Source organism: Sphaeramia orbicularis, chromosome 10, assembly GCF_902148855.1.
Source record: "Sphaeramia orbicularis chromosome 10, fSphaOr1.1, whole genome shotgun sequence".
NCBI classification, from domain to species: domain Eukaryota; kingdom Metazoa; phylum Chordata; class Actinopteri; order Kurtiformes; family Apogonidae; genus Sphaeramia; species Sphaeramia orbicularis.
The window spans coordinates 13,922,909-13,950,155 of record NC_043966.1 but is presented as its reverse complement, the minus strand read 5'-3'; the positions used below and the strand labels follow the sequence as shown (position 1 = coordinate 13,950,155).

Genomic DNA, 27,247 nt, shown 5'->3' with positions numbered 1-27,247 from the left:
GGAAAATGTGGTTCCTCACAGGATATTTACGTGATTTGTTTTGATGGGTTTAACTGTTAAAGCAATGGGAACAAAGAAAGGATGAATTACATTGGATAATTAACATAATAATGTAATTAAGCGTAACCCTTTCATGCATTGTGTTATTGAAGCTTGAGTTAAATCTATGTTTGCATTAATTAATCTAAAGTAGCTGCTCCAAAAGTACAAAACCTAAATTAACCTATCAGCCTACATGGGTTGTTTGATTTATTAATTTATTTTTTTTTTAGCATTATCAGATAACTGGTATTACCACTTGTGTGTAATATCCACTACAGTTACATTTTAGATTAAGCTTTCCTAAATGAATCCTATGTTATCTTTTGGACACTATGCTAAAAATATATTTATCATTAAAGTTGTGCGTAAGCAAGCAATTGACTGTAATAGCCTTTATATAGGCCAATTTCACTCAAAATAATTAAATTAGACACAATATTTGTTGTAATGTTGCAATGATTTCACTTAGTTTTGAAATAATTCATACATGAAAGAAAAAATATATAGTCTAGAATTTACAATAGGCTATAAAAAATAAAATAAAATAAAATAAAATAAAATAAAATAAAATAAAATAAAATAAAATAAAATAAAATAAATGTTGTGAAAGATTGTTGTTACGTGTATTGTCCACTAGGAGGTAGTACTAAGCCAGTAAACGACTTTTTTTTTTCTTTTTTTTTTTTTTTTTTTAAATAATATCGCGAGATCAGGTCCCCTTACTCTCAGGAAGGTCAGCTGATCATTTATCAGTGTGGCGACCATCAGACTGTCAGTTTCACCACGCAACGAAAAGAGTTCGACGCAATAAAGCCGGTAAGGTGTATGCTTATATTGTATAGTAGATATTACGAACCGGCTTTTTTTCATTGTGAATCGGCTCGTTTAAGCAGTCGGCACAGTCAGAATTTCATTTTAAACTAATTGGATCCGGCACTTGCTAATGCTAGGTAGCTTAGCTTGACATGCTAGTAGTAACGATGGTAACTGAGAATATTCTAGAGCCACCTGCCGCTAACGTTAGCAGCTGTTAGCATCATTACAAGGTTCAGTCATTCTGTTCTTATTATTTATCATTTTGGCCTGAAACGATGCACCTTACACGTTGAAAGGAGGCCATGTGTTCTACGTGTACATTAACCCTTTTCTTAATGAAGTGGTCACAGGGTAAGGCAAGCTAGTCAAGCTAACACACCGTATGTCTTCCGTTTATTGTTCAGTCAGAGCGAATCAAGCAGACCTGTATTTGTCTACATCTGTAATTAATAGTTTGGCAGGTTCACAAATGTATGTAAAGTCATACAAGTCTGTAATGACATAGACAAAAGGACGTCAGTGAAAGTTTTATTTTAGGATTGCGGTTCAATGAGAAGTCTCTCTCTTATACATAGATTAAGCAATATGAAAGATGAGTTAGCATACAGATTTCTCCATGATATTAGCTCCTTTCAGGTAATTGCTGAACTCCACCACACTATACACTTTGTATCACGTTGTGATTTATTACATAAATAATTTTTCCAATACAGACACAGTAATACAATGACTTAAGGTATATTCTTATAGTGAGATAGACCAGAAGTACACAAAGAAAGAAGAGCATTTCACCTTTGGGAAAGGTTGGACAGCTAAATGTCTCTGGAGACTTACGATCTCTAAAGCCTCTCTGTGGAATAACTCTGACAGTCTGAGCTAACCCCCCTGCTTCTTTTCTTACCATAATCTTTTGTTTATTGTCAAGCCAGAAAAAATGCTTAATTGCTGTGTGTATGTATTTAACTAACAAGGTGGCCAAGCTATACCAGAGACCAGTCAACAGTGGATTCTTAAAAGACACCATTCAGATTATTGTTTGTTTAGACTTATTTCTTAATATTGTTTTTGTCATCCTGTATATATGCATCATTCTACTGTATACAACATAAAATGATACAGGTTAAAATCACAGTGTAAAAGGGTGGAATACACAAGATTTATGATTGTATGTAATGTAATTTATATATATATATATATATATATATAGTTGGACACAGTAAACAAAACTATATATATATATTTTTTTTTTTTTTTTTTTACGTATTTTGAAAGAAGCACAGAGGGATGTATTTATCTGTTATGGAAATGTGCAACTTTTACAGAAGAACCAAAGCAAATTAGACCTCCATGTTTCTATAGATGTAACATTGGAATAGAAGTCAAAACTTTCTATTTATTTGGAAATGTAAGGAGGACCAGAGCTACATGGGTGAATCCATAGCACTGTAATATGCAGTTCTGACTCTTGCTTAAATGACTCATCAGTATTACTTCTTCTTTTCTCAACAGATCGACCCTCCTTAGAGAGATGGCAGACACCAACCAACAAAGCCCTCCCCCCACGCCAGGGCCTGTGGTAAATTATTTTTTACCAACACACAGACACATTTCACTGTCATTTTTTCACCTTGCATTCATGTTATGATATTAAAAGCCTCCTGGACACTGAAAAATAAGTTTTTAGTACAGTCTACATAATTAGATGGTTTAAGTTGACAATGAAACTTGACTCTTTTGCAAAACTTGAGTATGATTTACTTTTACAAGAGGGGTTTAGTTCAGGGCTATAGAACCTAGTTGCTTTTTTTGTGTGGGTCACGATCATCAAATCTGAGGTTGATGTGAAATATCAATCAAATTTTATTTATATAGCGACAAATCATAATATAAGTTATCTCATGATACTTTGCATATAGAGCCGGTCAAAACCAGACTCTCAAGCCAATTTACAGAAACCCAACAGAATCCTCCAGGAGCAAACACTTGTGACTGGTGATATGACATGAATACATCCTTAACAAGGTAGAATCCTACAAACAGACACATATAAATACAGATTACAGTCTTAACACAATAGCACAGTAAACTTCATACTGAAGTAGCCAGTGTCACAGAACACTGAAAGTTGTCAAACAGATTTAAACCATGTTATTACAGATGAGCTGCTTAAATTAATGTTCTTGTCCATCTTTGTTTCCCTCAGCAAATAAAATTGGAAAAGGAAACACTTGAACTAAATTAAACGGTGGAAAGATATTTTCCACATTTCAGAACTAGGAAATGACATTGTCCAGAAGAGATTTAAAGCAGAATGTGTTTGACTTGTATAGGTCCTTTATTGATGGTATTTGTATTGTATTATCCAGTTGTTATTTTAGCTACTAAACAAAACACAACGTGGATAGAAATTGCATATTGAAGGTATTTTACTGATGTAGAAAAGTAATGTTGGATGGAGCAGTATGGTCTTTGGTGAATAACAACCGCATGTTGTGATCTGACCTATGATGTGAGGGCAGTAAAATGAATTGCTAGATCACATTAAGTTGTTTTCTTGTTAGACTTGGGCTGGCTGTAGAGAATTTACCAAAAAATGAACTCCTTCACATCTCTTGAAAGAGGAGTGCAGAGATTTCCACTGTATGGTACAAAAAAATGTAATAACAGAATTCTAAAATCACTGCTTCTATGATGCCTCTCAACTCTTTTTACTGAAATGTTTCTTCCTGTTGTTGCATCATGAATGATAGAGCATGACATCAAATCTCATTTTGTTCCTAAAATGTCCCTTTTCCCTTTACAGCAATTTCTAATGAGTAACAAGCTGGAAACTGCGATGTGGCTGTCCCGACTCTTCACTGTCTACTGCTCAGTAATGTTTATCCTACCCATCTTAGGGTCAGTGCATTCATTAACCATGGTTCTTAGACAGTATTAATAAGCTAACAGCTGCACAATATCCTTTTTCCTGAATTCGTATCTGACTATTTTCACTATTTGGTGATTTAGACCGTATGCAGCAGCCAACTTCTATCAGCGGGCTTTGTTGGCAAACGCCCTCACCAGTGCACTTCGCTTGCACCAAAGGCTTCCACGTTTCCAGTTAAGTAGAGCTTTCCTGGCTCAGGCTCTTCAGGAGGACAGCTGTCATTACCTGCTCTACTCCCTCATCCTAGTCAACTCCTACCCCATCACAAGTATCCTTTCACCATGAACTCCAGGCAGGATGGACAGGGCTGTGTGTTTACTCTTTGTGTACAGGGTGCTTGCACAGGTCTTGAAAGTCTTAATAAAGTATGGAAAAAGTTTCTCATAGTCGAATTTTAGTGTATGCTCAATGGCACATAATCATGTAAGATAAGAAAAACTGGGGGAAAGCATGTAAAAAAAAAACTGATATAATTTCGCTAGCTGTTCGGTACTGGAATGAGTCTAGTGAAACTTGTTTATGGGATATCCATGCACTTTTGTGATTTTCATATGGTTTGAAATCATTTCTGTCAGTAAAACATAATTTACTGTGAATTATGCATTCATTCATTTATACAGTTATTAAAATAAACTTTTCTACTACACACAACAGGTACAATCTCAACCAAAAAAGTAGGCACGCAAGTATAAAAGTACATGAAGTCAAGGTTTTGTGGGAAAAAGTAGCAGTTTTGAAAAAAATTTGGACATTTTATTTGGATGAAGAGCAAGTACCCTGTGTGTAGGTCCCATCCAGAAGAGCAACTGTGGTGGATCGATTCTCTTTGACTTCTGATTTTTTCAAGTTGCCTTATTTTGTTTTCATAAATATAGTCTGCATTGTGTGTCCATCCTTAACACTTCTGATCAGTGAGCATTTTCCCAGTCTTCCTGTTTTCTTTGCTTCATGCAACTACATACACAAAGAAAGTCCTTGATGTAAGTATGAGGCAGCACTCAGCTGTGCTAATTTTTCCCCTTCTTTTTGTAAGTGCTCTTCATTAAACAGGAAGAGACATTTGCTGAGTGTTGTTTATCACTCATACCAAGTAAAAGGTGTTTTGATAATGTACTTCATGATCATGTTAGTCTTTGTGTCACTGTCAGAGGCCCTGTTGTCTCAGACTCTAGTAGAAGCTCTTGATTATTCGATAGATTTAGTGCAGTCAATTTTCAGCTCTTCTTTTATTTTTTTATTTCTCTCTTTCGCCAGTCCATGGGCCCCAGTAGTCTGATGTTCGTTAGAAATCTCCTCGACAAACTGACATCCAATCAGCAGAACATCCTGAAATTCATTGCCTGTAATGAGATCTTCTTGATGCCTGCCACTGTTTTCATGCTCTTCAGGTATTTTTTTTTTTTCCTTCATCATAATCTTTTTTGTTGAAGCTGAAATAGACTGTGCGGAGGAATATGTACAAATACAGTATGTGCACTCAAAGACAAACGTACGACTGATCCCTTTTTTTCAGTTTTCCTCTGTAGATCAATATTTACAACACTGAATGACTGAGCAATGTGAATAATTTTACACTTTCTTGTCATTTATGTTACTTACAGTGGCCAGGGAAGCTTGCTGCTGCCTTTCATTTACTACAGATTCCTCACTCTCCGCTACACATCCAGAAGAAACCCTTACTGCCGGTAAGATGATGAAAAACAGAACATTTTGTATTCAAGAAAGTATTTCAGTTTATGATCATGTACAGCCAGGTGGTCGTTATTGCAGCCTTATCCAGAATGCTTGAAGATTATCAGTGCACATTTTTACACTGAATATGCAGTTAAACCAGTGTTTGAACTGTAGGTATTATTAATCAAACCTAACAGGGTAATTCCTAGACTACTTAATCACAACAGTAAAATGTGTAAAATCCTTTTTTTGTGTGAATCATAACAAAAAAATACTGCTTTCATTACAGAGTTAACTGTACTTAATTGCAGAGTGATATCTGATATGACACTGATTTTCTGTTTGAGCTCTTACCTCTGCTTTCCACTGGGTGCATTTTAGTGACGTCACAATCGCAACACAGTTTTGTTCCAACCTCTGAGAAGCGTTAGTTTGCATCATAAGTGCCTCAGAAGCAGAGCATTTTTGGCATATTCAATAATATTTAACAGACTATGTCCTGTGAAATGCAAGGACTCTGAACCTTTTTCAGTAGTTTCTAAGCTGCGTAACTACTGGATTGTTCTTTACAGTTTAATTGCAAAAGTACATCAGGAAACAACAAAACTTTTTTCTGTATAATTTCTGGTTTATACTCACCTTCCACTTGAAATACTGTGGTAATTGAGTTCCATGTCTTGTCCTCATTGAAGGGGTCTTTGTTCTTCTATTCTTCTACAACACTCAGTGTTTTTCAGCTTCGCCTTTGTTTGCTCAGTCTCAACCCTCCACTGGGCCACTGGTAATGACACTGACGTATAAGTGAATATTGTTTTGATTCTGAAAACCGACCTGATCCATGTGCTGTTCGTGTATCTGAATTCCTGTTGGACTCACCTGCTCTGGAAGTGAAAGCGGGTTCAACAAAAATAGACTCACCGCATATTTTTAGTAAAGCAGAGCCCTGAGCTGGTTCTGGGATTCATCTGACATGTTCTGAAGCACGCCCAGTGGAAATGCAAGTGCTGTGTAGTTTGACAATGATCAATGTGGTGTGTGGTTTAATCTCAGTCAGTGTAGCGTATTAATGAATCCATCTTTCTTTGACTCCAGCACCTTGTTCACAGAGCTGAGAATTCTTCTGGAACACCTCATCATGAAGCCTGCCTGCCCCGCCTTCTTCAGAAGGATGTGCCTCAGCAGTATCGCCTTCATCAGCCGCCTGGCCCCCACAGGAGTCTGATTAAACTACCTAAACTTTGACTTCTCCTCATTTTTTTTTGTGTTTTTCCCAGCATATATGATGTGACTTAAACTTTGATGGAGACAGACGACACCAACAGAAGGAACTGTTTTTATGAATGTCAACCTTGTAGTCTGCTCCAACTTTTCTGTATATTTAAGTACAGGTGAAGACCAGCCAGTAAAGCACTGAAGTCTGATTTTCTTCCCCCCTCCCTTTTCTTAATGTGACCTCGTTCAAGCAGTGGACGTCCCTCACTACTGTTATGTTCACTGAACAGAGCACAGGCGACATTTACTGCGTTCTGTTTTTTCCTTTATGCCCTTATTTATTCATGACTTATTATTCTATGATGAAACATTAACATTCTGAGATTAATAACTTAAATGAAAATGTGCTTATGCTTATACATTCTTAAAATGTCTTTTTTTTTTTTTTTTTTTTTTAATAATCTGCTATGTTTGGATGGATGAGGATGCATTTTATGTGACGTTTCTACCTTGTCTAACTTCTTTTTAAATGTGGAAAACATCTGATTTGTCTCGATGCCTAACTTTAAATGTTTTCTGTTAATGCCATTAGCTCTCACCTATAACATGCATCTAGGTCTGCCGTCACAGCGGAGGTGGAATTTAGAAACAAGATACCTGCTGTATTTTATAGAATATTTAAGGTACCAGAAATTTTGTTGTAGGTTTCATATTTGAAAACAGTTGCACAATGCATGTCATGCAGTAAGTGAACATTGTACTGCTTTTGAATGCATTCTGATCTTGTCTCAGTTTAAAACTGTAGTAATTATTTAATTCACTTATCAGTTGCTATATTAGGTTTCTGGCATATTGCATGCTCCGATTTTCTGCCATGTTACATGTTTATTTGCCTACAGACAAACCACATTTTTATGAAAAAAATGAAATGAGTGTTAAATTCAACTAATAAAATATTAAAGGATAGTCATGTGGTTTTGTGCATATAATTTCTTGAAATCAATAAAGCTGATCATAGCCACATTATAAGCAAATGCAAAGAGTGAAATTTAAGATTTAGTGAGCTGTCTACTTACAGAAAGTATGTGTTTTGGTTCAGTGTGTACTTTGTAGCAAACAACTAAAGATCCTTCTATATCCTTCAATCAGATTTTTTTTAATTTTGTACTTAAAAAAAAAAAAGAAGATTCTGTGTAAGATGACATTGACCATATATGGCATTAAATAAACATTCAGATAAGAGATAACATCAGTGATATTACTGTTAATTTCAGCCACACATTACACCAGGGGTGAAGTAACAAAGGTTAATAAATTGAAAGTGATGAAAATGCATTTCAATTGATAAATGGCAAATGATTTGATAAATTATCAAGTGCTTTGATTAAAGTGAGTGAACTGGTAAGAACATCATTGTTTCAACCATTTATTCTTTTGTTTTCTCTGGTTTACACTCACCATTCATTTTCTACCTTATTTTTAATTTCTGAAATGTGACTTTAAGAGTGGGACCAAAAAACTGGAAGTAATAAAAAAAAAAACTTGTCATTTGATTTGACAGGTTTTTATTTTACATTTTATTCATAACAGAACTACTGTTTACAACTCGTATCTTGAGCAGCAAGACACTTATGTTACTTCCTTCACCGTCCCTCATGACGATAAGGCTTCCCCCATGTGTCCGTGTAGGAGGAGTCATGTGAATTATTCATCCAATCACAATGCAGTTTAGCTCTTTGTCATCCCGCCTCAGCCAATGGTATCATAGTTTGTTGCAGCGCACCGCGTTGCCATTGGAAACAGGCACTACATTCTATTCTGGTTTTCAGCATACTCTGTATTTTAACCTTTCGCGTTAAATGGGAATTAGTTATATGATTGGCGAGTAGGGCTGATTCATTTCGGTTCTTTTATTTACCGCTTAACCTCACTTTTGTATTAGTCATGATTTCATTTCCTCACAGTTGGTGTGCGAATAAATCGTGTTAGCAAATTAGCCAGCTAGCTAATGTTAGCACGTCAAGCTAATCTTCTTGCTCCAGATAATCCCACTCTCTCTTAAAGATTCACCATCATTTTTCCCGGTAGAGAATTTTCTGATCAGTGAGTGTGTTTTCTGTGGACTACAGTTTGATATCTGGACAACGTGACAGAAATACTAATACTTGAGTTTTTGCTTTGCAATTTTTGAAACAACCGTGGTAAAGAATGGAGATTCATCTGAACCGTGTTGATTATATGCAGGTAAGCCCGAGGACAGCCCCTGGTTTTATCGTCTTTCATGGGCCTAAAGTTAATCATAACGGATTTAAATATGTAACATGTTGTGTGTATACGTTGTACGATTCAGAAACTTTATTACTTCCTTATAAAATGTTTTCCTTTTTTATGTATTTTTCCACGCTTGACTTGGTTTGGTTGTCTCTTTATTTGATCTGAAAGGTTGGTGTCACATCCCAGAAGACTATGAGGCTTCTTCCATCACTGGGGAAAAAAGCAACTCAAAAGGTATATCCACTATAATAAATGGCCTCTTGATTTTATTTATTTTTTGCCTGAATTGTCACAAACATGTCATACAATTATCTTTTTATTAGACTCTACACACTCTTCTCTCCAAACTCCACATTTTTAATGTTACAAATCTTTCAACCTTCCACTCACCCTAATACTATCTTTTTACTTGATATGCTTACTTTTGCCACAGTTTAGATTAAGTCACTGTAATAATAACTTTTGTGAAGAAAACCTACCTCCATACATATGAACTCCTTACCCACCAGCAATGCTTGATAAGAAAAAGGTAATTTGTCCAAAAATTATCAGTACATTGGGTTAAAATGATCTTGAAAAGGTCTAGATCACAGGTGTTAAACATACGGCCCGTGGACCAAAACCAGCGCACCAGAGGGTACAATTAGGCCCGTGGGATGAGTTTGTGAAATGCAAAAATTACACTGAAGATATTAGCAATCAAGGATGTTAAAAAAAAAATCTATCTGTCTGTCTATCTATCTATCTATCTATCTATCTATCTATCTATCTATCTATCTATCTATCTATCTATCTATCTATCTATCTATGTCTTTAGACAACTAAATACATCAGTTGAGAGAGAAGATCTTATTATTACTGGCAAAGTATCTCACGTTTAGTCAGCCATCTTGGTTACAAAGTTTATTAGCGGGATGAGGTGGACTGGGAAGTTAACGGTTCAGAAATGTAAGATGGCTGCCGTGCTTTAAAAACAAATGTGTTTGAGTGTTTTCATTCCAAAGCATAACTGTAGTGTGTCTGTGTTTCAGGTTGCTGTTGCTGATCATGATGGCATCCTTACATGTTTTGGAATGAAGAAGGGCGAGACAGTGGTGGGTTTTTTGTTTTTATCAGATCTGAATATGCTGAATTTTAGTTACTTTGGTAACTAATGACAAGGAACCTGATTCTGTCTTCCAGCCTGTGTTTAAAACACTTCCGGGGCCAAAAATATCCAGAATGGACCTTGGAGGAGCTGCGGGAACTCCACAGGAGAAGATCTTTGTATGTTCGGGGTCTCAGGTCCGTGGATTTACCAAGAAAGGGAAACAGTTTCTTACCTTCGAAGCCAACCTCACTGAAAGCATAAACGCCATGTAAGAACCAGCTCTCCTCCTTTTACTAGGACTAAAATTAGTTGAGTTGAAATGAGCATGCTATGGTTTTCTCAGTATTAAAGGGTGGTGTGTCTTTTCTAGGCATGTCTCAGGTGCAGACCTTTTTGTGTGTGCAAGTTACATCTACAATCATTACTGTGACTGCAAGGACCAAGATTACTACCTTTCTGGGGACAAAATCAATGACCTAATATGCTTGTCATCAGAGAACCTGACTTGTCCATTCCCAGTTCTAGCATGCCAGGATCGAGTTCTGAGAGTCTTGCAGGTAGGTCAGTTTCTAATTTAGTAATTTCAACACAGCAAAGTCTGGAGATTTGTTACTCTTTTGTTAATAGAGTTTTGAGGTTGTTCTCTTTCTTGTCTGTAGGGATCTGAGCTAGCCTATGACATTGAAGTCCCTGGCCCTCCATCTGTCTTAGAACTCAACAGCAAAGATGGAGGCAAGTTTAAACGCATACGTCTCATATGTCTGTCCACATTATTTGAATACAGTTCATTTACCAGCATACACCAAAAAGTATATATTACAAACCAGCAACTGATACAAATAACTAATAACATTTGCCATTATAAAGCAAGACTTCTGGAGGTAATTAATATGTCTTAGATTCAATATTAACCCATAGAGACCCAGTGCTACTTTTGTGCCAGTTCCCAAATGATTTTTTTTGTGATAATCATGTATTTTCCTATATTTAATTGACTGGTCATGAAGAGGTTCATAAAAGCTCAGAGTAAAGTTGGGGGTTATATCAAAACAGAGAAGATTGAAGAAAAAGTGACTTTTTCAATAAAATCTATCATTAACTGAACATAAACCCAGTGTCTCCATCCATTTTCATTGATTCAACTCCATGGGTTTTACTGGTGAATCAATGTTGTAGATGATGATGGTGTTTCCACGGTAACTACAGAGCCTCTGAACATCCAAATTGGTCATATCTGATGACCATGAAAAGATGAATAACTGTATTTTATACCAATTATTGACATGTATTGATGGGATTAGTGGATCAACAGGTATTAAACAGTTTAGATCAGTAGATGGTTTGTGTCACCGGTGGCTTTTTGGGTCTTTATGGGTTAACCTGTCTTAAAAATTAATTGGATTTAGCTGAAAAATTACTAATTTGAAGCCTTTGGCATCTTGTAGAGGCAAACATTGAAATTCAGAACTTGAAGGCAAGGTACAAAGACATTAGAGTAAATTGGGAAAACAGGAAAAAAAAAGGAAAGTGGCAGTAAAAACCCAACCACAAACAGTTTCCATCACACAATATTGTTCTATATTCATAGGACGACCATCAGCAAAATCTGGCCCAGCATGTTGGGATGTTGGGAAACACAGTAGATCTTTCAAATTGGACTTCAAATAGCTTTAAAAGTCCAATAGATGAAACCTGAGGCAATACTACAGGGCCTGGTGACAAAGTGTGTATTCTGTCTCCACAGGAGAGGAAATCCTCTATGGAACCACAAATGGAAAAATAGGATTGGTCCAGATTGGTGAACACTCAGCTGCAGTCAAATGGGAGATTGACAATGATAAAAAGAAAGGAGGTAATAATAATACATAAGACATTTCCAGGAATGCACATTTTAATGTCCTATACCACAAATGTTTTAGAAAACTTATAAATCCACACAGTAAATCATGCATAAGTTTATCTTCTCTTTTTAGTGTCAGAGCTGAAACATGTAAAATAACTGCCTTGAAAACTGTCACATACCATCGTTTTACACTTTATTGTCTCTCATTAGGAATTCTTTGCATTGATACTTATGACATTATTGGAGACGGGGTGAGAGACGTCCTGGTGGGCAGAGATGATGGGACGGTCGAAGTTTATGGAATGGACAGTTCCAATGAGCCCACATTACGTTTTGAGCATGTAAGTAGATTATTATCACATCACTCAAACACAATCACGGTTTGTCCGCAGTCACTTTAAATCACTCCAGTTTTTAGTTTTCAGAAGACACAGGGAAACATTATACATAAAGAATTTTGTCGACTTTATTGTAGATGCTGAACACCATTTAGTTACGCTCAAGAAAACCCACACCCAGATATTAGGAAAGTAATTGCTTAAATAACAGTAATTTCATCCCTGTAGTTTAATACAGTACACTGATGTTGTTTTAGCTTGTGCTGTTTTATCTTCTCTGCCTTTGAATGAGTGATCTCTTTCTTCAGGTCTTGTCAGAGAGTGTGACTTCGATCCAGGGAGGCTGTGTGGGGAAGGAGGCTTATGATGAGATCTTGACTGCCACCTACACAGGTTAAATGAAATATTTCGCCAAACAGTGCACCCAGTTTTTCCTTCAGAATAAAAAAAGTATTGATAGTAATTTAAGTTTGTGATGAGAGAGAAATTTCACATCCACAATGAGTTACTTTATCATCGTTGAACTTCATTCCGCTCCTTTTCGAATATGTTTTATTTTTTATATTGATTTTTTTTTTTCATTGTATTGGTTCTAAATGTTGATATTCGAAATAAACAATCAATCATTAACGGTGAATTTTAAATAATAAGGCTGTAGTAGGAAATTGGGCATATACAGTATATTCTTCCTAACTCTATTGCCTTTTTCAGGATGGATTACTGGTTTGACCACTGAGCCTCAGAAGGCTGAAGCTGGTCCTGGAGACGAGGTCAAGATGAGTAAGGAGACTCAGTCCAAAGTGGAAGCACTCAGGTATCAGAAAAACAAACAAAATACAGATATCTTTCTTCTTGTTTAGAATGTTCTGGAGCATTTCATGTGTTGGGAGTGTGAACATACACATTTTTTAAAATGTTTCCTTTCAGGGCAGAGCTGGAGCAGCTACAGGTCAAAGTTCTGCAGGGTCGTGAACAGTACCATCAGACGTCTCAGTCGAGTACAGCCGTCTCTGCTGTGCCCGTTTTCAGCATCAATGACAAGTTCACCCTCTGCCAGGACGATGCCAGCTACAGCCTCACTCTGGAAGTGCAGACCGCGATCGACAATCTGCTGCTCCAGGTACACACTGAATGAACCCTTCTTACTAAACACCAAGGTTGGAATAGTTTTGCATTAATATGTTTTTTCTCGTTTACCTTCTCTTCACAATTTATTGTTTTGAAAAATGCTTAGTTTTTGTTCAGTTTTTACTCATTTCAGTCTTTGTGGCATGGAGACAAATTTTAACTATACAAATGAAGGCTTTTTTTAAGGCTTCATCACTCTGTCTTTGAGTGAGAACAGATTCAATCATGCAAACTTCAGAAACAACCATGAAAATGACAAAGAAACATAGAATAGAATAGAATAGAATAGAATAGAATAGAATAGAATAGAATAGAATAGAATAGAATAGAATAGGTTTATTGACACTGTACAATGGCTATACAACGAAACTGGGTAAAGCTTACCCTTTTCAGTGCCATAAAATAAAAGGATGAATAGCAATAAATAAGACGTCTAATAAAATCAAAACACCCAATAAGATCAAACATCCAATAAAATCAAAACATCTAATAAAAACAAACATCCACAACCAATGGTAAAATTAATTCTTACGTACTGTCAACCCGCAGTGAACTGGTGACCTGTCCAGGGTGTACCGTAGATTCACCCCCGTTAGTAGCTGGGATAGGCTCCAGTATCCCTGTGACCCTCCAGAGGATTTACCAGTTTGGAAAATGAATGAATGTGTTGTGAACGAGGCTGAGACCAGTAATCAACCAAATACCTTGATTCAGTGCTGTCCTTAATGCTGTGTTGCAGATAAACTGTAAACATGTATGTTGTCATTTAACATTAATCTCCTCTGCAGAGCGATGTGCCCATAGACCTCCTGGATGTGGATAAGAATTCAGCGGTCGTCAGCTTCAGTGAATGTGACTCAGAGGTGACCTAAGTAAAATACTTCTGCAAAGACATGCAGTTTCATCCACAAGTTCTCAGCTCACAAGTGTCTTGTCTTCTATTGTTTACAGCAGCCGAATGGGAACTTCCTCCTGGCCACATATAGATGTCAGGCCAACACGACCAGACTGGAGCTCAAGGTAACCTGCGTTTTCTTTTTTTTGTTGTTGTTGTTGTTGTTGGCCCCCCCTGCTGTGTGGCTATATAAAGGCATTATATTTGAAATTGCTCCCTATTCTATTTTCTCAAACATTTTGCAGTGTAATACCAGGCAGAAAAACAGTTTCACAGTTCATTAACTGCTCCTAGGTGAGGTCCATTGAGGGGCAGTATGGCACCCTGCAGGCTTACGTTACCCCGAGACTGCAACCCAAGACGTGCCAGGTCCGCCAGTACCAGATTAAACCTCTGTCCCTCCACCAGAGGACACACAGCATCGACCAGGACCGGTAAAGACCGAACAGAAAACACATCTACTGGAATATGAAGTTCATATGGGAAATGGCATATTAAATATGAGAACGCTGATCCTCAAAAAGTTTTATATATTTTATTTTATTTTATTTTATGCATGTAATATGTCTCAACCTCATGACTTTAAAAGACACCAAATATAAGCAAAATTACTGTGTCTTTTAATAATCATGCAACTAAACCACTCGATGTAAATGTTAGGAATTTTATTTAAGTATTATTAAAGTAAAGTACATCCTTTATTTCCTTAAAGACAGGGCAATAAAACAAAACATAAAGCATGGGTTCAACTTTTCAATTTCAGCTTACTCACACAGTAAACACAGTATGTCTTTCTTTGGAGAGGTTTTAAGAATGTCAGGTTCTATGAATATACATAGGGATCTGTGTCTTATGTTTGAATTACCTTCTAAACTATGATTAATTTTAGGACACTGTAAGTTTGTCATTTCTATTGATGCCAATAAGATAATTTTTCTCAATACATATGAATAATTTTTGTCATAGTCACTTAAAAATGGATTGTAAATCTTTCAGAAATAATAATGATTTCAACACCTTTCCAAAGTGATGGCCATGAACCATGTCCCAGTTAAATATCTTAATAGTAAATCTCTCATTACAGACCTTCATGAGTTAAAGCCAAAGCCTTTAACAGCCTTTCTGTATTATGTGTAGAGGTTGCCATCCCATGTCTCCACAGCTGAAATAAATATATGGAATTCAAGCTTTTTTAATGCAAAGTTTTGGGTAATTTTCATGAAAAAACCAGATAAATGTAGACATTTAATTTTCCCTCTGTTTGTGCTACAGGCCCATGAACCGGCTCAGTCTGGTGGGACAGTTCAGCTTTGCAGAGATCCACTCCTGGGTCGTGTTCTGTTTGCCTGAGGTACCGGAGAAAACCCCGGCAGGAGAGAGCATCACGTTTTATTTCAATAATACTTTTCTTGGCACACAGCTTGAAGCCACCTACTGGTAAATGCACTGAAGAGACGATGTATTTTCTTCCATATTTTTATTCTGAGCTTTAACTTGGGGTTCAGATAAAATATGCTTGGATATTTTCTGTATTTTTTTACTTTAGTAAAGGGGAGGGGCACTTCAAATCAGACAACATCTCAACCATCTCCATTCTGAGCGACGTTCTCTCCAAAGAAGCAACAAAAAGGAAAATTAATCTGAATATTTCATATGGTAGGTGCATTATTATTCTGTTTCATTGTTCAGTCATTGGATTTTCTACATAAAACTAAAATAAATCCTTGACGTTTTTGTTTGTTGAACATTTAGACATTAATGATGACTCTGTGAGCCACACTCTGAGGATGATTCACCCAAAGCTGGAATACCAGTTACTGCTAGCAAGAAAAGTGCAGCTAATCGATGCACTAAAAGTAAGTGGTTGGTTTTTTTTATTGCATCTTACAGCCAAATTCACATAAAACCTAAACATTTGTTAAGACGATAATTATTGCCTTCACGTCCAGTTTCTGCTTCTACTTATATGAAGGTGAGGTTCGGTTTTTTGACCTGTGGAATTAAGAAAAAAAAGTGTGAGCTTTCTTTTTAGTTTGCTGAAATTCACAAAAGATCAGCACATGCAAATTAAATTAAATAAGTGTTATTGTCATCACATGACGAATAAACCACTGATTGAATCTATATATTGTCTCTCTGCATGTTACATTTGAAAGCAACAAGTTGTCATTTATCATCAAATAGCTGCTGAGCAAACTGGAAATGTTTTACTCCATGTTCATTGAACTCTACTTTTTTTCTGATTGGAAGGAACTTCAGGTTCACGAAGGGAACGCAGACTTCCTCATCCCAGAGTATCGTAACATTTTGGATGAGTCTGCAAATCTCCTCGAGGAGTATAAGAAACAGCCAGCACACCTCGAGAGGCTTTACGGTGGGAATGCTTTTAATTTACAGTATGCATTTCACTGACACTTTAACTGAGTGATTTCTAAATACTTTATCCTTTACATTTTATTGTATCGCATCACTCTTCATCCTTTTAGATGTCAAACACTCATACAGTATGTTCTGAATCACCATGGTGTATTTCTAAGTTAATTCCTGCTTAAGAATAACAAAATATTCCATCTGCTTTTCTTCCTCTAGGTATGATCACAGACCTCTTCATCGACAAATTCAAGTTCAAAGGCCAGAATGTTAAAACTAAGGTGTCCTCATTGTTGGAGATACTTGATAACTACGATATGAATTCTCTGTTAGCGTTTTTTACCGAAGCGTAATATCATGTAGATGACAAAGCTTTGTCTTTATTTGTAATGGTTTTGTACTGTACATACAAAAGTTTTGATTAATTATAGTGACAGTGTTAATATGTTGTATTTGTATTTAGATACTATTTGTTTATTACACAGTGTAATATATAAATATATACATATGTATGTTTTTGATAACATCTGAAAGAGTGGTGATTAATAAGCCAAATCTGAAATAACAATTTTATGCTGCAGTTATTTTAGTTTGATGTTGAAATTTCTAAGCCAGATAAAAGCACAAGTAATGTATGTTTTATATCTAAATTATTAAAGAAAAAAAGTTATTGAAATATGTGTAACATCTGTCTTGTATTACTGTTATTTTTATTTATTTATTTTTTATTAACATTTTTATTTTAATTTAGGAAGTGTTGTGTGATCAAAAGTCAGGTGCAAGTATCTGCATTGCACATTTACATTAGTATTTATATTTAATGCTGTTTCATACTTCAACTCACAGCACACATATGAAAGAAATTATGTACAATACAATATAGGAACTGTAGATATTAGTTTAGTTTTTTTGTTGTCCAAAGCCACTGACACATAATGACCACTCCTGATAATACTAATACTATTAAATGACCATGTAATGTGCAGCAGGTGTATTTTTATTTAAGTACAATAATTAAGTACATTTGACACGCATACAAAAATGGTTCCACATGGGAAAATTCATTAAATTACTCCTACATATATTAATTAGTGATTAAATAGCAAACTTCAAAATAAAATGTTGGGTCAGACTTTGCTGCTTTTACTTATGAAGGATTATTTCTACCCTGTGGTGAAAGATCTGAATATTTAATCCTCTGCTTTCATTTTACTACATTTAAGAGACTCCACCAAAACAATACCAACACCTGTACATGTTTATATTAAAAGATCTCAAACACAATGCTGCTGCCATAGTGTCTTATATCCATTTAACTGTTTTGCTGCTGTATCAGTATTTTTATCCAAATGTTTGTGTGCAGTATGTGGTCCTCTATAATGGTGTTGCTGTTATAGTTTATTGTCTGATAAATTGGGTTAAATGTTGACAACCACTAATTAACTAAAACGTGAATGGGGAGTATTTGTAACAGTGTGACAGTAGACGGACGGTGGTGTAGTTTTCAGAACCGAACGCAGAAGCAGACGTCCATATCTATTGTCTTAACTGTCACTCCTATATAACGCTTTTCCATATGCGCCTTTTTCGGTTTAAATGTGCCGAACCGGTTTTGAATTAGTAATCAAAACTACATTGTACCCGTTCGGCTGCCGTACTTGAGCTACGTCATGAGCATGAGCGGGCGGTGATTGGTCGGTTTCAATCCTCGCGGGCTACTTGAACAGATTGAAGCCTCTCGTCTTTACATGTTTCTGTGTAAATGGACTGAGGCTAGCTTTACCCAGTTTGCAGGTTGGTTCAAATTTCTGGGTCAATTTGTGAGTATGGCGACTTAACATCATCAACTGTAACTTTTGTGCATCCTCTGTTTTGCCTTTTCCGCTGCAGTTCGAAGTATCGTTGCTATCTCAACAGCTTACTTTTGACTTAGCGTTTCTCGGAGCTTCATCAGAAAGGAAACAAATTGCTAAAGCTAGCCTCTCTCACTGCGGACCACGTTAATATTTTGTCCATAAATCCACCAGTTTTTTTTTTCTAATACAAGACTGCACTCACCAGGCTTAGTCAAGCGGGGAAAGACAAGGCTATTGTGTACTTTATCTGGAGGAAACATGTCAGGAGCCAACAGAACACAAGGAAGCGCGGCTAATACCGAGTACCACAACCAAGAAAAGATGTTGTCAAGGCTCAGAGGCTCGTTGAAACCCCGAGCTGCTGCAACAGAAAACCAAGAAAACATGCCCCCGAAACAAGCAACAGCATCCAACAGAACCGTCCTGGGACCCCTACAGAACACTAACCAGCGGAGTAAAACCCAGAACCAGCGCGGCACAAAACAGGTTGGCTTGTTACACGATGCTAAATAGCTTTCTTAGCTGCAGCTTTGCTAAAGACGACTTTAGCTCTCATGATCCTTTGTACTTTTAGAGGCAAGTCAGTCACTGTATAGCCTTTCTCTTTAATTATAACAAGCATTAAATGTGTTGGCCTTGATTTTAATCAGTATTTAGTTACTCAGGTGTAGTTGCATTTAAATGTATACGAAGCTACATGCATGTTATCAGGTTTCCGCCATTTTACAGTGTTGATGCTCAGCGATTTGGCCCGTTACTATTACTTTTACTCAAATATTGAAGGATCTAGGACACTGAAAACAAAGTACTAAAGCTGCTTTTAAAATATTCAAATAAACTCATGTTTTGCATGTACACTACGTGCTAGAATAAGTTACCTGGTTCACTACAGGCATTTTAATGTGAATGTACAGATTGTGGGGGTTGTCTGTTAACCAACTGTACACTCAACTGTTTTCTACCGAGAATTTTCACCTAATGAGCTGACTCTCATTGCAGGATGCATCATTGCCCTTGTCCTGTAAAAATGAAGATTTTGGCAAAGCCTGCCATGAGAACACTTCATCCAAGCAGCCTACTTTCCAGATTCACGTGGATGAGCCTGATGGTGCCTGCACCAAAAAACAGCAGGTGGTTGATGCAGTCAAAGTAAAGTCGACAGATGATGTTCACTTGGTGGTTGACAATGCTGTGGCACGGCTCCGGCAACCTCTGGCCTCACTTGACATTCCATCAGCAATGGATGTCAGCCTTCTAGGTAAATCTACACTGTAGGCAGAGATACACACACTGAAATCGATAAATGCCTTTTAAGTTGTGTTCTCTAGTCTCCTGAGAAATGTTATCTTTCTTTGGTCAGACTCTCCCATGGACATGTCTGTGATTGAGGGGGAGGAGAAGCCGACTGATGTAAATGAAGTCCCAGAGTATGCTGATGAAATCCACACGTACCTCAGAGAAATGGAGGTGAGAAACTTAAAGCCTAACTCTTTACTTTGAACTCCTATGCTTTTATTTGGTGCTGTGTGGTTCACTCTAAAGTAACTCATTGTTGTTGCTGCAGTTAAAAACCAGGCCTAAAGCATGCTACATGAAGAAACAACCTGACATCACAAACAGTATGAGGGCCATCCTGGTAGACTGGCTGGTTGAAGTTGGAGAAGAGTACAAACTCCAGAATGAAACACTTTATCTTGCTGTAAACTACATCGATCGCTTCCTGTCCTCAATGTCTGTCTTGAGGGGGAAGCTTCAGCTGGTTGGGACTGCTGCAATGTTGTTGGCCTCGTAAGTGTCTTAAAACTGAATTGTCACTGGACAGATTAAATGCTTTTCAGTAAAGTTACTCACTTATTTTCTAAATGCAGGAAATTTGAAGAAATCTACCCCCCTGAGGTGGCTGAGTTCGTTTACATCACAGATGACACCTATACAAAGAAACAAGTGTTAAAAATGGAGCATCTGGTGCTTAAAGTGCTGTCTTTTGATCTGGCAGCCCCAACAATCAACCAGTTTCTCACACATTACATCCTCAATCACTCGGTTACCAAACAGGTGGAGAGCCTGGCAATGGTGAGCATGCAGTTGAGGATGGGGTGTTATTGGCATACTCTTCTAACTTTGTTCTTCATGGTGACACAAATGCCTTGTCTTTTCAGTATCTGGGAGAACTGAGTCTGGTTGATTCTGATCCCTTTCTGAAGTATCTACCATCACAGATGGCGTCTGCAGCTTACATTGTGGCAAACCACACAGTGACTGGTGGCTCTTGGGTAAGTGCAACAAGGGTTTATAAAATCAAACTACTTGAGTAATCTCTCAAGGGAGAAGTGTAGACTTCATACAAGATGTCATGTCTTTTCAGCCAAAGTCCTTGATAGAGAAGACTGGCTACACTCTAGAAGACTTAATGCCATGTATTGAGGATCTGCACAAAACTTACCTCAATGCTGCACAGCATGCCCAGCAGTCTGTTAGGGAGAAGTACAGGGGCTCCAAGTAAGTGGAGTATCTCGGCTAAAATGGATCTACTACTGAGCTAGCTCTTTGCATTTGTAACAGTTTGTCAAGTCTAGCTTTCTGCAGTCCAGCCTAAAATACTTTTTCTCCTTCCAGGTACCACGAAGTGTCTGTCATTGAAGCTCCAGCAAAGTTGCTGCTGAAGTAGATCCCCTGTAGGTTTTTTCTTTATCTTCCCTTGTCATTTAATGTTTTTTTTTTTTTTTTTTTTTTTTTTTTTTTAAATGTGCCATGATTTCAGAGGACACAGCCTGCTCTTCTTGGAGTACAGCTGTTGGTTTTTTAAAAGTATTTTTATATACTTAAATCCAGTCTTGTTAAACTGGTTAATAAAGCAGTTTTACAGGTGTAACTTTTAATCAGTCAGTATGCTGCTTTGCTCTGCAGTGTCTAAAGCCCACTAGACCCAGGAATATACTCTTGTAAAATTCTGTCCATTTATCCCTGTTAAGGGTGGGGCTGATGTTACAGGTTTACCTCTTTGTGAGGCTTGGCCTCATGGATACAGATTAAAGTAAATCTTGTCTTTCATGGAGTCAGCTGTGTCGTTACAGTCATGTCTTGGAAGTCAACAGCATTATCTGCACTGTAAAATGGCTCTTGTAAATAAAATTCATTTAAGACACAGATTTCTAGTTTTGACTACTGGACTCATGGGGGCAGCAGAGGACTACTTCATTGTGGAGCTGTAAGCCAGTGTATTCACAGCATCAATGTGGGGATATAAGGTCTGAAACTAAACTCGTAATTGAAGATGACTTGGTGTGGATAGTACTGAATCACTGAAATTGCAGGTGTAATTTAACTAGTTCAGTGACGGTGCAAGATTCAAGTTTTGTTTTTTACACCCTTTGAAGCTGCAATGCCTCAACATTGCTGTGACCAGTATTGCACTAATATCAATACTGGTAGATTACAAGTCATAGCAATAATTATACCTATACATGTGTGAAGCACATTCATGTACTATTGGAACTGCAGGCTTCTGTACAATTATGTCTGAAAGACGCTCCATCTGCAAGGGTTTTTAAAGAGCCAATAGCATTAAAGGCATCTCACTCTGCTCCTCCTCTCATGACAAATTGGGAGGCTGGCTTTGTGCAAAGGGGCTGACAGGAGAGGGGGAGCACAGCCAGCTGCAGAAAGATTTTCTTTCTCAGTAGAATGGACAGCTTCAACAGGTTACTACTGACTACTTGCATTTCAAACTAACTGGAGGATTTTAATATGGAAACAGATTGGAATTCTATGACATAGTCAAGCTTTGGAATACCTGTTTGGACAATGGCTTCTGTGGCTACAGCGCAGCATTTGTCAAACCCCTGAGAAGTGAGCAAGAGAGTTTTAGGGGAAGGCGGGTTGCTGCCTAACCCCATGCCTGCCCCCAGAAAATTTCTGGTGGCGTCCACCTCGCTGCCACTGGCTCTGGGTTGGGGCTGGAACCTGAGCCTGTATGTGGGGCTGCTCCTTGGACTACTGTTGCTCATGATGCTTCTTCTGTGGGTGCTCCTCAAGCAGCTGAGGAACTCAGTGGGAAAAACCACCTTGCAGCCTGTTCGATCTTTCAGAAAGCCTTGCTTTGATCAGAGGCTCCATCACGTGCTGTGAAAAAATGGGACAATTTCACCAAAACACTGCCAGGACTGTGGCTTTTTGGAATGCTTTTGCAGATTTATGTAAGAAAATAGTTTGTTTTGTACGGACTCAAGTGCTTATAGTCCCTTGCAGAGTAATAAAACCTGTTTATGTTCTTTATAGACATCACTGTCTTTTGTGTTTCTCCATGTTTTTGCAGAGGCAAGCATGAAATAGTGGGTCATATGTTTATTCTAAGACATTAAAACACATTAATTTGTGAAAAAATATTTAATTTCAGATATTTACACTAGCAAGCTAAAAAAATTAAAAAAAAAAAAATCTAAATTGCTGACTAAATGCAGAAGCCAAAGATCAAATCTGCATCCTAATTCATGCTGATTAAAGCAATGAATTCAGGAGGGCAATTTGCACTCCTCTCATCTCATTGGTGAATTGACAGAAGAGATATTGAGCATATGCTGCCAATGAAAATGTAAAATGAGCAATGTGCCACTTGGTCTCTAACTCCAGTGTCAATCTCAGGGGACAATAAATGAAACCCTTAAGAAGAAACGCCAATATTAACTGTGAGTGCCTTTCAGCCTAATACTGTTTGATACTTCTCAGGTATTCATAAGTGGTTAGTATGCACAGGCAGGGGTGTTTGTTGAGCCTTGCACTTGACTTAATGTTTTATAAGTTTTAGCTTTCTTAAAGCATTAGGCTCTAAGGTGGCCAGGGCAACTTTGATCGAATATAGTCGTAGAAGAATCAATATCATCTTAGCCCTGAGGGGAGTATGTTAATTACACCTTGGCAGTTCCTCATACAGCAGCACAATAACATTAACCTCCCCATGGTTCAGGCAGTGCTTTCATGTGATGCCTCAGCAATGTTAACATCATTCAGTGGCTGTAAACATGTTTCTTTGGGGAACATAAATATTAACCTCAGAATACTGAAATTAAGATGCAACTTTAGTTAATTCTAGAATATCTATTTTTGTGGATACATGTTTCATTTTTAATATTCTGTCTAGAAACACTTGCAATCTATTTTACGACATGGTCTTCAGGGATTTTACCTCAACAGGCCTCAGTGCAGGTTATTTCAGACTAATAACAGTGCACTTGTCTGCTTCCTTCAGCAAGAGACCTGAAGCTTAATGAGATCTGCCATCACAGATAGATCCCATAACTGTGTGCTTCTCACCTCTGTTGTTGAGCTGAAAATTGTTCTTCTTTTCACTGTGGCCTCAATATCCTCCTTCTCCTGCTGTTCCAATAAAGATAGTGGTACAATGTCTTTGAATGGAACGTATATAAGACCTAAAAAAAGTCAATATTCTTGGTGTAAGTAAACTCAGACATGAAGAGAGTCACAGTGTCTGGGAAAGTGTCCAAGGTGTCGGCGGTGTTTACCCTGCAGACTGTAGGGAGGGAGATGCTGGTCAAGATAAGATTGAAACCCCTGATGGTGTTTTGATCTTGAAGGTAAGAGAAGAGGATAAATAATGCTGTTGCTGAGGAAAAAAAAATATCTAGTCACCTCTGTCTGTTCGTATTTTTGACAGATAATTCAGCAACAGATTAGATCAAAACACTGGATAAGTTAAAGTACTGTACTCTACAAGAAAGAATCTAAAAAAAAATAATCTTGTGGAGCATATTTATATTGTATCATACAGCGATAAAAAAATCTAGTGGAAAGTGTCAGTTCAACCAAACATCACTGAAAGACTTTCTTTTCTTTCCATTGATGTAAATAATAATGGATTAGATTTATGTAGCACATTTCTATTAATGCATACTCAAAGCACGTACGACAGATCAATTATTCATTCACTGTGGTGGTGGTGGTGGTGGTAAACTACATTCATAGCCACTGCCAACCCTTTGGTTATTGGATGACCCACTCGACCTCCTGAGCCATGCCCCTATGTACATCACATTTGTGGTATTTACAATTTATGATTGCCGCCAGTTTTTTGATGCAACATCCATTGGACATTTTTCATATTGTTTTATACATCACACTCAGACTTGTTCATTTATTTGGGATCTGACTGGTTTTCCTGCAATAATGGCCTTTGGAGCCTCTGTACTGCATAGTGTGGTGGGACCAGTGGAAAACCTGGATGAATCAAACAAATAATTCAACAAGGGAGCGTATCTATCTTCCCATGTCTCCATGATCATAACCCCGAGGAGGCATTAAGCTTTGGGTTTTGGTGTTTACATGCCACCAACCATTTGATGAGTTCCCTTATGTGAAGGTCTATTATATTCAGAACAGAAAATTCCTTTGAAAAGTTCTCACAACAGGATATTTCTAAGACTATGCAGAGATAACAGACTTTTTCCCAATCCAGGTTCTTATTATGTTATAAACCTGGAGAACACAGGCTCTTACAAATGTGGGAATGACTCCTCAATGGGGCTGCTGAAAAAGAAAAACCCCAAATATAAAAATAATATAAATGCCCAAATGGAAATTGAAAATATTTAAGTGAAGCTGTTCTGGTAGTATTTCTAAATCTTTATAGACTGTTAGTGTTTCAAAAATCCTTATAGACTATTTTAACAATTAAAAATATCCTGATCAATCAAAAAATATGTATTTTAACTAATTTTGTGAATTGGTCAGTGCACCTCAGCCCAGTCTAATTTAAAACAAAGCTGGTGTCCACCTGCTGTACTCCCAGGAGGAATGTTAACTGGAAACAGGGGAGTTACATTCATATTATCCTGTTCCAATGGGGATAATTATGCATTCAAATGATTAGAGTAGCCTTTGAGAAGCTGAAATGAGGTCAGAATAATGACCCGGTGAGCTCCCCAGAGATTATGCTAACGCTAGCAAACACTAGTTAGCTTGTAGCTAGCATAAAGGCTAAGGGATGGGTATGCTAATCTTACAGGTGAATATGTAGGCCTAGGTGTGGTTCCTTTTTTAAATGACTGTTTCCTCTGTAATTTTAATGCAACTGTGATGGTAACTTTGGATTATCATCATAACTATATACAATTATAAATTAAATTTTTTAAAAATATATATAAGCTATATAATATATTTTAATACAGGGCCCCCGCAGGGTCTTAAAAAGTCTTGAATTTACAAATCTGCATCTGATACCTTAAACTCTTTAAAGGATATTAAATTTGATATGGTAGGTCTTAAGTTATGTTGCCGTAAACCTGTTTGCTGTATTGTGTTTAAATGTGTCTGTTAAATGTCCAAGCAGCACAGACAGTAACGTTAGTCTGCTCAGTTCTACCTGTTCCAACCCGACAATTTATATTAAAATTAGGAACCAATTATTGTTACCTGTGTAGCCCCTGGTGAGAAATATTTTCCTAAATTCTAGAGGTCACAAATTTTTGCCAGTGTGGCCTAGAAATAGGCTGTGAAATGGACGTTTAATTCTGCTCTGAGTAGTCTTAAAAAGGTCTTAAAAAGTCTGAAATTTAACTTGTAGAAACCTGTAGGAACTCTGTAATAACATTGTTTTCAGTGTGAAACTCTTCTCTTGGTTCTTTATCTCAAAGCCATTACCAGTCTGATAATATGATTTCTATAGGCACTCTGAAAAGGTCCTTAAGGCCAGCTAATATTTGTAGAAATGGAGCCATCTGCATGTGATAACACCTGCCCTCTGTGCAGAGGAGGATGGCAAACAGTTCAGATCTGCGGTGTATCTGGGGAGGCCTACTGATCGATGATAGTGCTTATTGTCTGTCAGTCAGTGCCTGGCAAATAGAGCTGTCCACAGTTTTATGTACCAGGCTGTCCCATAGCGCAAAGCTCATGAATGAAAATGTCCCACTGATTCAGTTTAGAAACTGACAACTCAGAGCTGATTGAACTTAGTGAAGGCAACTGTCAGCAGTTTTTCTTTAGTAATGTGACTTATCTAATTAAACCTTGCTAGAAGTATTTCAACATTGTTTCTCGCAATAGAACTTTTACAGAACAAGGTCTGTGTAGCTATCTTTAAATAATTTATTTCATTCTCCATTAATTTAAGACACTACATTAATCAGTTAAGGATTTAATCTAAAAAGAAATGTGGACAACCTGTAAAATTCCATTTTCGAAATTAATGTTTTTAGGTTTAGGCTCCTTTGAGCAAGCAGTAATCTGTATGTCAAAGATATTTCTTTATTAGCTACATCACACTAAAACAGGAACAATTTGCTATATGCAAATATTGGTTAGCAGCATTTTGGGTCAACAAAGCATTGATTATCAGAGCAGCTGCAGATGAATTCTTCTGATTGGCCAATTATTTAACAGGTGGTGCATCTTCATTTTAGACATCCACAACTCATTACGCATTTGTAGATAATATGAGGCTTTTTCTGCAATGGTTTACACAGACATAACCTTGGAAATATTTCCTTCTTGTTACAGTGTAATTCATGACATATTCAGCAAAGGAGAATCATAACAAACCAAAATCCTGACAGTGGGGTATAATTAAAACCATTAATGCTTGTAAATAGGTGAACAAACCAAAACAAACCTTTGCTGTCAAAGTTGTAAGTGTGAAGTCTGACTTTGAAGGCCCAAACTTAATTCTTAATTTTATCAAGAGACAAAAGGTATAAGGTCCAATCCATCAAATAAAACATGATAAAAATACAGATCAGAAAAGCTTTTTAAGAGATTTGTGGAACTGA

General features: G+C 37.1%; 4 protein-coding genes across 4 annotated transcripts in view; all 4 read left to right on the top strand.

Moving 5' to 3' along the window:
- The first annotated feature begins 759 nt into the window (after nucleotides 1-759).
- Nucleotides 760-7,647, top strand: tmem33 (transmembrane protein 33). The gene is made up of 8 exons (XM_030145252.1): nucleotides 760-858; nucleotides 2,368-2,434; nucleotides 3,662-3,756; nucleotides 3,868-4,055; nucleotides 4,700-4,767; nucleotides 5,042-5,175; nucleotides 5,389-5,472; nucleotides 6,554-7,647. The coding sequence occupies exons 2-8, from the start codon at nucleotides 2,387-2,389 to the stop codon at nucleotides 6,681-6,683; spliced, it is 747 nt and encodes a 248-aa protein (XP_030001112.1). The 5' UTR covers nucleotides 760-858; nucleotides 2,368-2,386; the 3' UTR covers nucleotides 6,684-7,647.
- A 794-nt stretch (nucleotides 7,648-8,441) lies between these two features.
- Nucleotides 8,442-17,298, top strand: bbs7 (Bardet-Biedl syndrome 7). Its single transcript, XM_030145250.1, has 19 exons — nucleotides 8,442-8,917; nucleotides 9,116-9,181; nucleotides 9,979-10,041; nucleotides 10,130-10,305; nucleotides 10,408-10,594; nucleotides 10,697-10,769; nucleotides 11,782-11,889; nucleotides 12,091-12,221; nucleotides 12,527-12,611; nucleotides 12,930-13,032; nucleotides 13,146-13,338; nucleotides 14,135-14,209; nucleotides 14,298-14,366; nucleotides 14,536-14,675; nucleotides 15,514-15,678; nucleotides 15,788-15,897; nucleotides 15,994-16,097; nucleotides 16,492-16,615; nucleotides 16,831-17,298. Exons 1-19 carry the CDS (start codon nucleotides 8,882-8,884, stop codon nucleotides 16,962-16,964), a joined length of 2,142 nt encoding a protein of 713 aa, XP_030001110.1. The 5' UTR covers nucleotides 8,442-8,881; the 3' UTR covers nucleotides 16,965-17,298.
- An 814-nt stretch (nucleotides 17,299-18,112) lies between these two features.
- On the top strand, nucleotides 18,113-22,741 carry ccna2 (cyclin A2). The gene is made up of 8 exons (XM_030145251.1): nucleotides 18,113-18,953; nucleotides 19,467-19,725; nucleotides 19,828-19,934; nucleotides 20,032-20,255; nucleotides 20,336-20,540; nucleotides 20,627-20,740; nucleotides 20,833-20,966; nucleotides 21,084-22,741. Exons 1-8 carry the CDS (start codon nucleotides 18,726-18,728, stop codon nucleotides 21,133-21,135), a joined length of 1,323 nt encoding a protein of 440 aa, XP_030001111.1. The 5' UTR covers nucleotides 18,113-18,725; the 3' UTR covers nucleotides 21,136-22,741.
- Nucleotides 22,362-27,247, top strand: part of anxa5a (annexin A5a) — a 37,283-nt gene continuing 32,397 nt past the window's right edge. The window contains exon 1 of the mRNA XM_030146131.1: nucleotides 22,362-22,586. Coding sequence (XP_030001991.1) covers nucleotides 22,362-22,586 — 225 coding nt within the window. The remainder of the gene's footprint in view (nucleotides 22,587-27,247) is intronic.

Excerpts from the sequence above, each read along its gene's own strand:
- ccna2 (XM_030145251.1), top strand. The coding sequence starts at position 18,726 with ATGTCAGGAGCCAACAGAACACAAGGAAGCGCGGCTAATACCGAGTAC. Across the intron at positions 19,726-19,827 it reads AATGGATGTCAGCCTTCTAG|ACTCTCCCATGGACATGTCT; the intron begins GTAAATCTACAC and ends TTCTTTGGTCAG. Across the intron at positions 19,935-20,031 it reads CGTACCTCAGAGAAATGGAG|TTAAAAACCAGGCCTAAAGC; the intron begins GTGAGAAACTTA and ends TTGTTGCTGCAG.
- tmem33 (XM_030145252.1), top strand. The coding sequence starts at position 2,387 with ATGGCAGACACCAACCAACAAAGCCCTCCCCCCACGCCAGGGCCTGTG. Across the intron at positions 2,435-3,661 it reads CCCCCACGCCAGGGCCTGTG|CAATTTCTAATGAGTAACAA; the intron begins GTAAATTATTTT and ends TTCCCTTTACAG. Across the intron at positions 5,473-6,553 it reads AGAAGAAACCCTTACTGCCG|CACCTTGTTCACAGAGCTGA; the intron begins GTAAGATGATGA and ends CTTTGACTCCAG.
- bbs7 (XM_030145250.1), top strand. The coding sequence starts at position 8,882 with ATGGAGATTCATCTGAACCGTGTTGATTATATGCAG. Across the intron at positions 9,182-9,978 it reads GGAAAAAAGCAACTCAAAAG|GTTGCTGTTGCTGATCATGA; the intron begins GTATATCCACTA and ends TCTGTGTTTCAG. Across the intron at positions 12,612-12,929 it reads CTTGACTGCCACCTACACAG|GATGGATTACTGGTTTGACC; the intron begins GTTAAATGAAAT and ends TGCCTTTTTCAG.